Genomic DNA, 15,976 nt, shown 5'->3' with positions numbered 1-15,976 from the left:
ATTTCACTACTTTTTTTTTTTTTTTTTCCAGAATTGAAAACTAACATACTGAAAGCTTTCAATGCTCATCATTATAATCAGCTGTATTTATTTTGACAAAGTTCTTGCGCAGACGCTTCCTCTTTGAGAGCTTTTGTAGAAAAACACGTTTTATTTTTCATTCTCAAGTCCTATTCTGGTAGCCAATCATTTCAACTTTCCGATGGGACGTGAAGCAACATGGCCACCAGTTAAAACGGACATTACTGAAACTGATGATGACCGAAGCTTTTTGAAACTTGTTTTTGTACGTCAGTACTTGTTACTGAAAATAAATCTTTAGTTTTACTGCGAAGACTTATTTTAGCTGATGATAATTATTAGAACGGAAAAAGAAATGTACGCAGTCAAGTATTTCTCCTCCTCGTGTACATGATGCAGAACATTTGCTGATTGCTGCACTTTAACTTTCTTTTCAACGTGTGCCTCTAATCATTCTTCATGTTCATATCTGTTTTTATATATAAACAAAGAGACGCTGAATGACGTCTTTGTGTTGTGCATTTGCAGTTGCTTTTATCTTATTAAGAACATAATTTTGAATAATATCTATATAATTATAATAAAGACAGATGTATGGAATTTAAAATGTGGACTTGTTTGTTTTTTTTGTTGGTATTGTTTATGATAAATCGATAAAATTAAAATAAGTATTGGTCAAAGTAGACTAATGCTCAGACACCAACTTTGAAGAAATGATTTGGCATTTGGGGAGATATGCGTATTTTAAATAATTGTCACTTATTTTCTCATGAAATAAGTGAAATATTAAATCTTTGCTTCCAGTTAACTTTATCAGCTAAATCAGACAATTTGAGCAAAATAACATCTTTACAAACATTTATTAAAATGAATAATAAAAACCGACTATCAAACTTCTCAAAGCGTCACACGGAAAAATGAGTTGCACAACAAATAAAAATATAAAAGTTAAAACACTTTTTTTTTTTCTTCTTTCTGGAGAAACTGATGGGAATAATCACTAAATGTGTTCGTTGCAGAAATTAATCAATCTTTAATTTGTCTGGCGTTCAGCCTTGTTTCTGTTTGGTCACATTTGCACCTTCAACCATAAAGTCCAGTTTCTCCCAAATATGTCTCCTCTCTGTGTGTGTGTGTGTGTGTGTGTGTGTGGAGAAAACAAAACATTAAAACAACATCACATTCGCTGCCCAGCCCAGATATACTGTACGGTGTGGTACTCCAAGATTAACCGTTAAACATTAAATTGTAAAGTATGTTTGTGATCACGGTTTATAATGAAGCAGTGAACTTCAATGAGTTGACGTCAAACTGTTTACATGTTGGGAATCTGATTTTGGAATGAAAGTTTTTTTTTTTTTTGAAATGCAGAAATGAATTTAAAAACACTCAAACATTAAAAAAGTATCTGTCAGCGGGGATACATGCAAATAAACCATATTGTGATGTTTTAAAAACAAAACCTTCAGTCATTCAAACAGCTTGAAACTATGGAAGTTCATTACTGACAAGGGGGGGGGGGAAATAGATGAAATGTTAAAAATGACTAAAAAATAAAAATCCAAAGTCAAACTTCGGAAAAAAAAACGTATGACAAAAGCATGCGGCATAATCTGGATTTTGATGTACGACATACTTCTGACTCACTATCTCATAATTTCATTTAAGTAAGTCGTTTTACGTATTTCAATTTCAATTTCTTATATATTGAGTATTTAAGGGTTAAAATGTCAGCGTTAACTTGTCAGAAGATAGACTTAGTTTCTCAAATTCATGACTTAACATCTCAGAATTATAAATCATTCTCACTTCGGCACAATGTGTCAAAACTATCACTATCACTTTTTCTTGATTTTTTTAATCTTTTTTTTTCTCATCGTGGAAGAAATAAAAGACTGATCTCATGTCAGCTCTATAATTGAATAATTTCATACGCATTGGATTCAATTTTCTCTAAATTTGAGTGTTACGAAGTGATAAAATGAATCTTTTTTTTAATTAAGTACAATTTTTTTGGAACGGATTGAACATTGAGCTCAATTTTCACATTAAAAGTCCACTTTTTACGTCATAAGTCATAATTTTGACTTATTTAGATTTTTCCCATTGGCAGGAATGAACTTCACAGTGTCAAGCTTTTGTCGACAGCATGTAGGCCAACATTACTTTCTGCTAACAATCCCACAATGCAATGCGTTGCGTTTTATAGATGTGAGTCCGGTATCCCATGAATGAAACCGTGTTATTGTGATTTTGTATCTTTTCTAGTGCTGCTTTGAAAATGCTGCTTCAAATTATCTTTCAGTCTCTCACGTGATGACAGACGTCAGCTTCATCTTCCTCCTCCTCCTCTTCCTCCTCTTCCTCACAGCAGGCAGGAGATGGAGACCTTGGTGGTGGATTCAGGGACCGTGTCTGGTGTGGGACAAACAACATGTCAGCAGGTTTATCTGATCATCTGTCGTCAGTTTAACTTAAAGTCCACATGTTAAAATGAGAAAACATTTTAATTTACAGTCAGAGCACTGTGTGTTGTTTAATTACCCACAATATGAATTATAATATAGTTATGACTTACTTTCTTTAAATTAGAATGTAATATACAGTGGCTTGCATAAGTTTACACACCCATGCTAAAGTTGACTAAATAGAGGAATAAAAAAATCATCTTTTGGAAATTGATCTTAATGCCTTAATTAAAAGAAATGAGGAAAAATCCAATCTTTAAGGACACCAATTTTCTTTGTGAATGAATAATGTAGCATAAATAAATAAATGTTCTTCCTTAAAATACAGGGGGCATAAGTCAGTACACCCCTATGTTAAATTCCCATAGAGGCAGGCAGATTTTTATTTTTAAAGGCCAGTTATTTCATGGATCCAGGATACTATGCATCCTGATAGAGTTCCCTTGACCTTTGGAATTAAAATAGCCCCCCCACATCATCACAGACCCTTCACCATACCTAGAGATTGGCATGGGGTACTTTCCATAAAATCATCTCTCAGTGCAAATCAAACCAGCTATTAGACTAACTGAAATAAAACCATGCCAGTCTCTAGGTATGGTGAAGGGGATGTGATGATGTGGGGGGGCTATTTTAATTCCAAAGGTCAAGGGAACTTTATCAGGATGCATAGTATCCTGGATCCATGAAATAACTGGCCTTTAAAAATAAAAATCTGCCTGCCTCTATGAGAATTTAACATAGGGGTGTACTTACTTATGCCCCCTGTATTTTAAGGAAGAACATTTTTTTTTATTTACAATACATTATTCATTCACAAAAAAAATTGGTGTCCTTAAAGATTGGATTTTTCCTCATTTTTTTTAATTAAAGCATTAACATCAATTTCCAAAAGATGATTTTTGTATTCCTCTTTTTAGTCAACTTTAGCATGGGTGTGTAAACTTATGCTTAGCACTGTATGTGTCAACATACAGATTGTTCTCCCCAGGAAAAATAACATCATAAAGAAATATAATAAGTATTGCTGCAGTTCACCCAGTGAGTTATAACTAACAAAGCTTTTTGGTTTTCTCACCTCTGCCCTTCAGCGAGCCGATGTACACCTCGATGAACTCCTTCTCTCTGCTGTCCTTCTTCACCTCCTCCTCTTCTCTCTGCTCTCTCCACCTCTGTTTCTTCTTCTTCTTCTCTTTCTTCTTCTCCTCTTCTTTCTTCTTCTTTTCTGCGCTCGCACGGTTGTCTCGCAGTCGGATAAACCTGCCGGGGGACAGTAGACACGATGGAAACTGAGAACAGTCTGACTTACATGAGCGACACACTTTGACTGGCTTTTGTCATGTTGGAGATTGTGTCTGTTGTCCCCTTCCTGCAGTTATAACCCTACCACCACCTGCAGACAGCGAGCGCTACAGCTTTAGGGGTGTTTTGTGTGGTTTTTTTGTGTTTACATTTTAAACCTAATAAACTAATGCAGAATTACTAAAATAATTTAACATGCAGTACTTGATTTCGGGGTTTCGGCACAGTTTAGTCGGGACGCAGGTGAGCTCATCGCCGCTGACGACAATCATCTTGAGTGTGGAGATGTTGGTGAGACAGTGAGGGAGGTAAGACAGGTTGTTGTTATGGATGAACAGGGTGACCAGCTGCTCCAACCTGCACACACACACGCACACACACAGAAACTTATATTTATTTTGCTTGTACATATAAAAGAAAGTATCTGTTAGCACTTCCTAATGATCTGCTGTCTAATGTTAAGCATGACAGATGTTGTGGTCAACTGGAAGACACCTCTGAAAGACATTTACACAAGAACGGAGACATTTCCAGTGCACATCCAGGATCAGGCTTGTTGATACTCAGAGTAATATTCAGATTACAGGTGGTGATGATGTCATCAGTTACCTGTCCATGTCCTGCGGCAGGTCAGTCAGACTGTTGTTGCTCAGGTCCAGCAGCTGCAGGCTGCTCATCCTCAGAGCACAGATGGGGATCGACGTGAACCTGTTTTCCGCGATGTCCAGGTGAGCCATCTGCTTTAGGCTGCTCAGCTGAGTGACATCATCAACACAATGACATCATCAACGTAGTGACAAAATCACAGCAAAACCAAAACACTCCGCTGCTCTGCATTTTGATTGTTTTTAACAAAGTATTGAAAAGTACAAAAACGGTTCAGGATGAAACAGGATGTTCATCACATCCTCTCTGCGTCACCTCAAAGGGCAGCTGGGACAGGTTGTGGTTTCCTGTGAGTTCAAGTCTCTCCAGGTTCTCACAGTTTCCGAGTTCTGGAGGAACTCTGGACAGACGGTTGTAGCTGGCATTTAATTCCCTCAAACCTGTCAGTTTTCCTGAGGACAGAAGAGACTGTTTGTTCTTCAGCAACATTTGTTTGCTTTTCACAACTTGTTTAAGGAGGCTAAACAAACGCACACTAACTTTAGGTACATGACCTAGCATGCTCTGATTAAAGGGAAAAACTTAAGAATCAAATGAAACCTCAATAATTCAAATTTGTTTAAGAAACTGGAACCCGACTCAGGTTTGTGACTGAAAATCAAATCTCTCTCCTCGAAAAACTTGATCATGTTTAAATCTTGTGTTTCCCCCTCACCGATCTCAGGTGGCAGCTCGGCAATGGCGTTTTTGGGGATCTCGAGCACAGTGAGCTGGGTGAACAGAGCCAGGTACTCAGGCAGCCGACTGATCTTTGTCCCACTGACGTGCCACTCTTTCAGGTACGTCATCCACTGCAACTCCTTGGGGAAGTCCTGCACAAATATGAAGTTTTTTTTACCAGTTATGTTCTTCCGGATGAACATTGCAGAATGTGTAACCAGCTTACCCTCCACTGATCTCCCTCCAGCTGGAAGATCAGCTTCTGCTCCGGATCTAACCCTTTCTGATCCTGCTGCTCTGCTTCTAACAGAAAAACAACTTGATCAGCAACCACACATCGTCAGCAAATTACCTGCATACAGCAGTATTTACCTGCGTACACCAGTATATTTACCTGTGCAGGGCTGTATATCAGGCAGTGTAGATCTCTCCAGGTAATAATGCAGCTGGTTGAGTTCCTTGGTCTTCAGTGCCTTACAGTAGATACGATACTGCCACTGCTGGTCGATCCTACAGACAGACAGACAGACAGACAGGCACGCACGCACGCACACACACACACACACACACACACACACACACACACACACACACACACACACACACACACACACACACACAGACAGACACAGACGTGTTAATTTGGCATCTGCAGCTTCATATTAATGTCAGATTAGATTTCAGACCAACTGGATGTTCATTTTCTATACTCATGACCTTTCTGCTCTCTGGAGACGCTGACCTGCCGTCACTGTAGAACCACAGCACTGATGTTGGGATATAAATAGCCGTCTGTCTGTTCATATTACTAAAATCAGCCCTGACCCTCATAGAGTTTATGACTAACCAAAGTCAGCTGTGTGTGAGTCGTTCTTTCAGAAATTGTTCACAGCTGAGTGGAGATTTGAAAACATTAAAATAATGTCATGTTAGACTGCCCATACTGGACACAGACAGAAACATTTGAAGTTCAATTTTGCACACAATTCTTTACATTATGGTAACATAATGTAAAGAAATACACATAATAAAAACACGTTTTTTTTCATATATTTTTTTAAAAATGTTTTTCTAAATGTTTATGTTGCTAGAGTTGATCATTTGGCTTAAAAAGATATTTATGCAGCTTTCATTAGTTCTTAGTACTGAGAAGAAAAGAAGCATCACCATCTTTGGGATAAAATATGCGCTTCTCATGGTAAATTAATACAGCCAATTTGGTGAATAAGGACAGATATAACAAATCATATAACGATATGAATGTTTGTCTCTGCGCTGTACATGATGCTGGGATGAACCCCTTCAACACTGGCTCACATTCTGTCCTTCTACAGCGTCTCTGAAACCATGACTCTCCTCCACAGAGTCCAGACCACATTCACTCAGTCTCTCTATGTTGGACTTTTGATGTACTGTTCTCCAGGAGAACTGAAACAGACAGAAGTCATTTAAGAGTTACGTTTTTTGGGCGCTTGGGGTTGGTGATGGCGCAGTGAATATGACACATGCCTTTGGTGTGGGAGACCTGGGTTTGATTCCCACTGCGATACATCAACCAATGTGTCCCTGAGCAAGACACTTAACCCCCTAGTTGCTCCAGAGGCGTCTGACCTCTGACATATATAGCAATTGTAAGTCGCTTTGGATAAAAGCGTCAGCTAAATGACATGTAATGTAATGTAATGTAACGCTTGGGTAGCTCACCTGATAGCGCACACGCCCATATACAGAGGCTAAGTCTTCGACGCAGCGACCGACGGTTCAATTCCCACCTGCATCCCTTTGCTGCATGTCATTCCCCCTCTCTTTCCCCTTTCATGTCTAAGCTGTCCTATCACAAATAAAGGCCTAAAATGCCAAAAAAATGAATTTAAGTTTTAACTCTTATTTTGTCTCCATGTTTGTTGCTGAGGGCTGATTGTTGTGGCATTTCATCACTGCACAGACATCAGCTGTAAATCAAAAATGATGGGATGTACTTTGACATTTTCTCAATATTTGCTGTTTAATTTGTTAAGTGGTCCTCCTTCCTGTTTCTGTTTAGCCATGGAGGCTATCAATGCTCAGGATTATTTTTGAGGACCTGAACTGAAAATAAACTTTTCAATTTGGAGATTAAAGCTTTAGTGCGTAACTTTTTGATATTAATGAACGTCCTTTACATTCAAGCCATTGCCATATGAGTTGCTACAAAGCTAATTAAGACTATCGGCTCCACACAACTCTCTCTGTATTTCTCAGTGTGGCTATGTTCAGAAGATTGTGTCGTCCGGTGACTTTCCCGCGCAGAAACTGAAGTAAAGATAATGACCTCTTCTGAAGAGTCCATCATGTTTTTTTAATCCTCCGTGTCCTCCTTGGATACTAGCAGCTGTGTGGAGGAGGGGTGGTGGGTTTACGCAATCACGGAAGGTGTGGGTGGTGATGGCGCAGTGAATATGACACATGCCTTTGGTGTGGGAGACCTGGGTTTGATTCCCACTGCGATACATCAACCAATGTGTCCCTGAGCAAGACACTTAACCCCCTAGTTGCTCCAGAGGCGTCTGACCTCTGACATATATAGCAATTGTAAGTCGCTTTGGATAAAAGCGTCAGCTAAATGACATGTAATGTAACGCTTGGGTAGCTCACCTGATAGCGCACACGCCCATATACAGAGGCTAAGTCTTTGACACAGCGACCGACGGTTCAATTCCCACCTGCATCCCTTTGCTGCATGTCATCTCCCCCTCTTTCCCCTTTCATGTCTAAGCTGTCCTATCACAAATAAAGGCCTAAAATGCCAAAAAAATGAATTTAAGTTTTAACTCTTATTTTGTCTCCATGTTTGTTGCTGAGGACTGATTGTTGTGGCATTTCATCACTGCACAGACATCAGCTGTAAATCAAAAATGATGGGATGTACTTTGACATTTTCTCAATATTTGCTGTTTAATTTGTTAAGTGGTCCTCCTTCCTGTTTCTGTTTAGCCATGGAGGCTATCAATGCTCAGGATTATTTTTGAGGACCTGAACTGAAAATAAACTTTTCAATTTGGAGATTAAAGCTTTAGTGCGTAACTTTTTGATATTAATGAACGTCCTTTACATTCAAGCCATTGCCATATGAGTTGCTACAAAGCTAATTAAGACTATCGGCTCCACACAACTCTCTCTGTATTTCTCAGTGTGGCTATGTTCAGAAGATTGTGTCGTCCGGTGACTTTCCCGCGCAGTAAACTGAAGTAAAGATAATGACCTCTTCTGAAGAGTCCATCATGTTTTTTTAATCCTCCGTGTCCTCCTTGGATACTAGCAGCTGTGTGGAGGAGGGGTGGTGGGTTTACGCAATCACGGAAGGCTTGTATCATGTGGACGCCCCGACCGTGTTGTTGTCATTACTTAGAATTCCTCATGGGGGAGACAGAAACTGCGCACTATAGCTTTAATGCACCTCAACTCGCTTTGTCTTGAGTTTTTTTTTTTGCTGATTTTAAATGTTATTTTTGTGTTACACAATGGAGTGGTGTCAAATATCTGTCAAATGAATTCTCCTTTTAAGTAAAATAAAAAAAATACAATAAAAATAAAAACAGAATTAGTGATACTACTGTTCCAGTGTGTTTCTACTAACTTTAGTTTGTTCTTCCTGCTACTGAAGTTCAGTTTGATCACGGTATGTTTGACGACGCTGATCAATACAACTTTACTCAATGCTAAAGTGGGATTCCTGTTTGTTACGGCTGCTCCTCAGCAACCCTTTATGCCAACATTTTTTAAGTTCACCACCATTTTTACTTCAACACAGAATGATCAGCTGTTATTCAGTGTTTATAGAATTTTATTTTTTTCTGTTATCCTTGTATCACTAATGAATGCATGCACGAGCATTTTAATGTTGTAGTTCCTCAATGTGGAGCCAATTTTAGATATTTGTATACTACTGGGTAGATTATAGTACTTCATCCTATCATATGTTTTTGTATGTAAAAAATGAACTACTAAGTGTCAAAAAACTAGTGGAGTGAAAAGTACAATATTTCACTCTGTGATATAGTGGAGTAAAATGATCAAGTAGCATAAAATGGAAATACTCAATTAAAGTTAAAGTACCTCAAATTTGTACTTAAGCACAATACTTGAGTAAATGTGTATGTAGTCACATCACACTACTGTTTATGCCGGGACAGAGTGTGACAGCTGACGTGTAACTGTACAGCCTTGATCATCTTACTTGGGCAATGCGCTCCTCTCGATCCTCTCCTGCTCCTTCTTCTGTTTATGTCTGTATTTCTTCACTCGGACCTCCCAGAGCCCTCTGATCAGAGAGAGGTCGCTCACCGGGACGTCCAGCTTCCTCCCAGGACCCATCTCTGCTCCTGGAGGCAAGAAGAGGAAGAGAGGAGGAGGAAACCATCATCTCATGATGTTATCCCTCAAGTATAAATTCCCTTTTATTATCTTGTAACCTCTAAAGCCTGATTTTAGAAATACAGAGTTTCAATGGTTGAATGTAGTACTATTACTCAAATACTACACTTAACTACAATTTAGAAGTATTTCTATTATTAAGTATTATTTGTTTACAGATCAACAAAAAGCTGAGAAATAGTGTGACTTTAGTTGATCTTTTTCTGTGCCCGCTTTAATAGTGATTTTCATGGAAAATGAAAATGTCACAGATAAACTTTTAAAGACAGAAGGAAGAGAAAAAAGTGTATCTAGTCTCAGTGCAGCATTCTGACCTTAATGCATCAGTGAGTTCCATCACTCAGAAGACATTAATATGACAAACAAGGCTGCTGCTGGAGGCTCACATTTTGGATGAGTCCACATGACAGAAAAATTCACTCTGTCACTGAAAGCATCATAAAGGCTTTTATTTTGGAAAAAGGCTGACATTTTGGCCAAGCGTGGAACTGTACTATCCCACTCTGTTTGCCTTGTATATGCTAACTCTTTGACAGATAATAAGACACCATGCAGGTAATATTCAACTATACATCCTATTTAAGCCTCAAAATAGCAACAATGTCAGTTTTAAATAACTGCCTAGATGTCTCCTGGGAAATAGCACACTTTTGCCACGAGGAGTCAACAAAGGGCAGCATGCGCTAATAACCGCAAGCCTCATCACTGCAGCAAGGCTGATACTGAGGAACTGGAAAAGCACGAACACGCCGAGGCTCACAGATTGGACTCAACTGATGACGGAGACTGCATCTTACGAATATTTGATTGCCAGGAAGAACAATGTTAAAGGGAAGTTCCATTTAGTATGGGACTATTTCTTTTCATATATTAAGAGCCTGATACATTAAACATATGGTGTATCACATCACAAGTGATATAATCACAAACAATATACAGTGGTGTGAAAAAGTGTTTGCCCCCTTCCTCATTTCCTGTTCCTTTGCATGTTTGTCACACTTAAGTGTTTCGGAACATCAAACCAATTTAAACAATAGTCAAGGACAACACAAGTAAACACAAAATGCAATTTGTAAATGAAGGTGTTAATTATTAAAGGTGAAAAAAAATCCAAACCATCATGGCCCTGTGTGAAAAAGTGATTGCCCCCTAAACCTAATAACTGGTTGGGCCACCCTTAGCAGCAACAACTGCAACCAAGCGTTTGCGATAACGTGCAATGAGGCTTTTACAGCGTCCTGGAGGAATTTTGGCCCACTCATCTTTGCAGAATTGTCCTAATTCAGTTACATTAGAGGGTTTTCGAGCATGAACGGCCTTTTTAAGGTCATACCACAACATCTCAATAGGATTCAGGTCAGGACTTTGGCTAGGCCACTCCAAAGTCTTCATTTTGTTTTTTCTTCAGCCATTCGGTGGTGGACTTGCTGGTGTGTTTAGGATCATTGTCCTGCTGCAGAACCCAAGTTCTGCTTTCAGCTTGAGTACACGAACAGATGGTCTGGGACATTCTCCTTCAGGATCTCTTGGTAGACAGCAGAATTCATAGTTCCTTTTATCACGGCAAGTCTTCCAGGTCCTGAAGCAGCAAAACAGCCCCAGACCATCACACTACCACCACCATATTTTACAGTTGGTATAATGTTCTTTTATGAAATGCAGTGTTCCTTCTACGCCAGATATACTTGGACACACACCTTCCAAAGAGTTCCACTTTTTGTCTCATCGGTCCACAGAATGTTGTCCCAAAAGTCTTGGGGATCATCAAGATGTGTTCTGGAGAAATTGAGACAAGCTTTGATGTTCTTTTGCTCAGCAGTGGTTTTCTCCTTGGAACTCTGCCATGCAGGCCATTTTTGCCCAGTCTTTTTCCTGATGGTGGAGGCATGAACGCTGACCTTAACTGAGGCAAGTGAGGCCTGCAGTTCTTTGGACGTTGTTGTGGGGGTCTTTTGTGACCTCTTGGATGAGTCGTCGCTGCGCTCTTGGGGAGTAATTTTTGGGCGGCCGGCCACTCCTGGGAAGGTTCACCACTGTTCCATGTCTTCGCCATTTGTGGATAATGGCTCTCACTGTGGTTCGCTGGATTCCCAAAGCTTTGGAAATGGCTTTATAACCCTTTCCAGACTGATAGATCTCAATTACTTTCTTTCTCAATTGTTCCTGAATTTCTTTGGGTCTCGGCATGATGTGTAGCTTTTAAGGATCTTCTGGTGGACCTTACTGTGTCAAGCAGCTCCTATTTAAGTGATGCCTTGATTGAGAACAGGTGTGGCAATAATCAGGCCTGGGTGTGGCTAGAGAAATTGAACTCAGGTGTGGACAACCACAGTTATAGTATGTTTTAACAAGGGGGGCAATCACTTTTTCACACAGGGCCATGATGGTTTGGATTTTTTTTCTCCTTTAATAATAAACACCTTCATTTACAAATTGCATTTTGTGTTTACTTGTGTTGTCCTTGACTTTTGTTTAAATTGGTTTGATGTTCCGAAACACTTAAGTGTGACAAACATGCAAAGGAACAGGAAATGAGGAAGGGGGCAAACACTTTTTCACACCACTGTAGTGGTACAGAGGGGTGTTGTCCTTTAAGTTTAGTTTCGACTGCCTTTTTGTGTTTTGTTTTGTTGTCATTTGTAGGTTGGTTGTATTATTTGTTGAAAAATAAATAAATACTTTAATGACAAAAAAAAATAAAAATAACTGCCTAGATAACTTTCTCCATCTTAATGCAGACAAACGCGAAGTGTTTGTTTCGTTCTTTTTTCTAGCTGAAAAACTAAACTCATGTTCAAAAGATTGATATGATAGTTCACACTTTTATCCCGTCCCATCGCAGCTATTGTTACTCCCTCTTCACCTGCCTCAACAAAACATCTGGATCATTTACAAGTTTTTCAAAATGTTGCTGCGGCGCTTTAGATAAGATCCTCCAAAAGCTGGAAAGGTTCTTTATAATCACTTACTTAGACAGTGGTGGAAGAAGTATTTAGATCCTTTACTGCAGCAAAAGTACTAATACCACACTGTGAAAATACTCCACTACAAGAAAAAGTCATGCTTTCAAAACTTTAAGTAAGTAATTAAGTATGTACAGTAAGTATTATCAGCAAAATTACTAGGTACTTGAATTTAATGTTACAACGTAGAAATGCTAACATGCTAAACATGAGGATACTAAGTGAAGGAGGTGGAACTCGACTTCCCATGAATCATCAGTTGTGTTTACAGTCGTGTCTGCTGGCTGGAGAACAAACTATCCTGCAGTTCAACTTTTTTACTTTAAGAGCTGCTAATCTGTCTTCACCCTGCCATTATGGAGACACACATACTGTTTACTGGGAGCTCAGTCTGACCATATATAATATAATATAACAATATAATAATAATATATTATCACTGTCAGAATGTAAACCAACATTCAGCTGTGTTTACAAAAAACAATGATTCATGTGTTTCTTACCTGTGAGTTCCTGTTAACGTCCTGCTGTCTGCTCACTTTCACCAGCTTGTTTACTGAGATCTGACTGTGTGTGTGTGTGTGTGTGTGTGTGTGTGTGTGTGTGTGTGTGTGTGTGTGTGTGTGTGTGTGTGTGTGTCTGTTTGTGTGTGTGTGTGTGTGTGTGTGTGTACATGCTATTTTTACCAGCTGAGATGTGACCCCTGCCGTGTGTCACATGATTCTGCTGCCTCACATACAGTACAAGCATTTATCTGGATCACTGACATCATCTTCTTTTTTTGTGTAAAACTCCATTAAAACAGGTAATGTAATGGCATAAAGACACTTCTCATTTCTGTTGGTGTCATCATATCTTTAACGGAGTTACACAGTTTTAATTGAGTTTCATCATTAAATTCAGATTTATCAGCCAGTGCACACATTAGATTTGTACTTCTATTCTAAAGCAGCAGTGGTGGAAGAAGTACTCAGATCTTTTACTTCGGTAAAACTAGTAATACCACAGTGTAGAAATACTCTGTTACAAGTCAAAGTACATAAGTAGTAGTTAAAGTACCAAAAATAAAAGTATTCATTATGCAAAATAATATATATTATATTATTGTATTATAATAATTGATGCATAAATTAGTTTCTCACTTTAATGTTGCAGCTGGTAAAGATGAAGCTCATTTTAATTAATTGTTATACTACTGGGTAGTTAAATCTATAAGTATAGGCTTCATCATTATTTATTAGTTGATTATATTTTGTTTTTAATAAACTAAATCTGTAAAGTAACAAAAGATATCAGAAAGAATGTAGTGCAGTAAACAGTATAAAGTGGCATTAAATGGAAATACAACTACCTCAAAATTGTACTTAAGTATACAGTACTGGAGTAAATGTACTTGCCCCTGGGTTTCCGTGCTAGTTATTTCAGTTAGTGTGTTGTTATTTAACATTAATGTATTTAGGTATATGCAACACGTGAGTACAATATATAAACTTTTACAGACAAGACCTTGAGTAAAAATATACAGAAGACCTTAAAACTCTCATCGTTACAGCTTTTAGGTGAACATGTTCCCAGATAAATGTGCATTCAATCAAATTATCACTAACTTATTTCTACACAGTGAATCATGGGACCTTCATGGCCCTGAGAGTTCCCGCTTTGTGCCAGTATTGTCCTTAGAGCTGCACCTGCAAGTCAAAGTTTGATTTCCAAACATTAACTCAAAATTTAGGGTTAGGGGGGGTTAACTTTAAAAGAATGTCCTAAAAGGCCACCGTACAGAGGATTAGATTTATTCATTACAACACAACCTTTCCTCTTGCAGCTCCATTAGGACAATCTTAAAAAATTTTACCCTAAAAGTTGTTTAAGGCCTAAAACAGAATATTTGTTTCTGGACTTGAACTCAGAGATTTGCTTCTGAACTTTTTCCTAAATCTATAGATGATACTGGGACTGGTTAACAATATCAGCGACACAAAGACAAGCAGTTCAGATGGTTTGATGATTTTTTTTTTTTTTTTAAATCTACTGGGATTCATTATTTTTTTTTTAGGATTCAACGTTCCAAATATCACATTAGATATTTGTACAAGTACAAAAAGCATCCAAACAGCTGTGAGTGAAACAGTTGGTGCTTCTTCCATAAATATTGTCTGCATGACATTTACAGTCAACGAAATGTAAAGACGTGCACAACACGTGTGCTCACCTTCTTTAAATACATGCACACACACTGACGGTATGTTAAGCTGTACCACAAACAGGAGCTGCAGTAGTATCAGTAGCAGGAAGAGTACAGTTTACATAACATTGTGATATTGTGATACAAGATTACTTATCTGCCATTTGGTTCATTATATATAATAATGTTATCTTTAAAGAAATGTAAAAAAAAAAAAAAAAGACTTATTTTTGAGTTATTTTGTGAGTTTATTTGAGTTTACCCATAACAGTGAGTCGTGGTTATAAATATTTTATTTTGAAAATGTTTCATGAAGCATTGGTGATGGAGGAAGTATTCAGATCCTTTACTTAAGTAAAAGTAATTCATGCCCACACTGTAAAAATACAGTGTTACAGTAAAAGTGTTATACTTTAGCAATTGTTTTAACTGGACCCACAGACACAGGAGACAGGAGTTGGTTGAAAACCGTTTTAATGTCAAAGAGAGTTGCAGGTGATCCAAACAGAAAAGGATTATTGATAAGTAGATTGATTGACTTCTTCCTGAGTCTCTTGTTGGCTCTTGCTGCGTTCATGCCACCTGGGAATAACAGGGACCGCCCCCGTGATTACATTGTTTTTCCTACTGCCAGCGTTCACGGTCGGGATGCTTGTTCTTCTTCTTCTGTTATATTGGCGTTTGGCATAACAACTTGTTGCATGACTGCCACCAACGGTTGGTCGTAGCCTAGAGCATCAGGTGTGTGAAAACATGGAGGCCACAATAACAAAAGATTTGCTGCTGTTTTCTTATGCAAGCATACAAACAGCACATGGACAGGTGTTTTTTTGTGTTATCTGCAGGACGACGGACAGGAAAGGACACGGATAAGGTGTTGTTTTTTTATACATGGGCCTATTTATGAATAATTTAAAACATGTTATGTTACTTGGCAGAGGCATTTGTCCACAATGAACAGTTTATTGTCATTGAAATATGTTCAGTGAACCAAAGTCGTCTACATCAAACGTCAGTTGTCAACAGCGTGCCACCAACTGGGAAACTCGGTTAGCAAAATCTAGCCCGAGTTTCCCACCTCTGATTCCCACAGGAAGTGACGTAAATGATGACGTTTTCACTTGGAAAAATGTGAAATATGAACGCAGCACAAGTTGCACCTGTTTGGGCAGGACAAATGAAACCTTTATCATTCTTTTTATTGGTAGAAAAGATTTGTGATGTAATAAATTCCCCTCTAAGCTACGGCCCACCTTCCACCTGGGCAGAGGTCCAATCAGCAAGAATAACTGAAATCA

At 38.5% G+C, this 15,976-nt stretch overlaps 1 protein-coding gene across 3 annotated transcripts; it reads right to left on the bottom strand.

The window, feature by feature from the left end:
• Positions 1-864: 864 nt before the first annotated feature.
• Positions 865-13,083, bottom strand: lrrc2 (leucine rich repeat containing 2). 3 transcript variants are annotated; one of them, XM_078250456.1, is made up of 10 exons: positions 12,997-13,083; positions 9,334-9,478; positions 5,512-5,627; positions 5,344-5,420; positions 5,113-5,269; positions 4,713-4,849; positions 4,401-4,546; positions 3,996-4,148; positions 3,568-3,749; positions 865-2,436 (listed from the first exon to the last, which is right to left on the bottom strand). In XM_078250456.1, exons 2-10 carry the CDS (start codon positions 9,468-9,470, stop codon positions 2,387-2,389), a joined length of 1,155 nt encoding a protein of 384 aa, XP_078106582.1. In that variant the 5' UTR covers positions 9,471-9,478; positions 12,997-13,083; the 3' UTR covers positions 865-2,386. The 3 variants fall into 3 exon arrangements, with proteins under 3 accessions (XP_078106582.1, XP_078106585.1, XP_078106584.1); XM_078250459.1 differs by having other exon boundaries at positions 5,344-5,417; XM_078250458.1 differs by lacking the exon at positions 12,997-13,083 and adding an exon at positions 12,500-12,684.
• Positions 13,084-15,976: the final 2,893 nt, after the last annotated feature.

Source organism: Sander vitreus, chromosome 5 (genome assembly GCF_031162955.1).
Source record: "Sander vitreus isolate 19-12246 chromosome 5, sanVit1, whole genome shotgun sequence".
In the NCBI taxonomy this organism is placed as follows: Eukaryota; Metazoa; Chordata; class Actinopteri; order Perciformes; family Percidae; genus Sander; species Sander vitreus.
This window is presented reverse-complemented; position numbering and strand designations above follow the sequence as displayed.

Excerpts from the sequence above, each read along its gene's own strand:
- lrrc2 (XM_078250456.1), bottom strand. The coding sequence starts at position 9,470 with ATGGGTCCTGGGAGGAAGCTGGACGTCCCGGTGAGCGACCTCTCTCTG. Across the intron at positions 5,628-9,333 it reads GAGAGGAGCGCATTGCCCAA|GATCGACCAGCAGTGGCAGT; the intron begins GTAAGATGATCA and ends GTCTGTCTGTAG. Across the intron at positions 5,270-5,343 it reads TGGAGGGAGATCAGTGGAGG|GACTTCCCCAAGGAGTTGCA; the intron begins GTAAGCTGGTTA and ends ATATTTGTGCAG.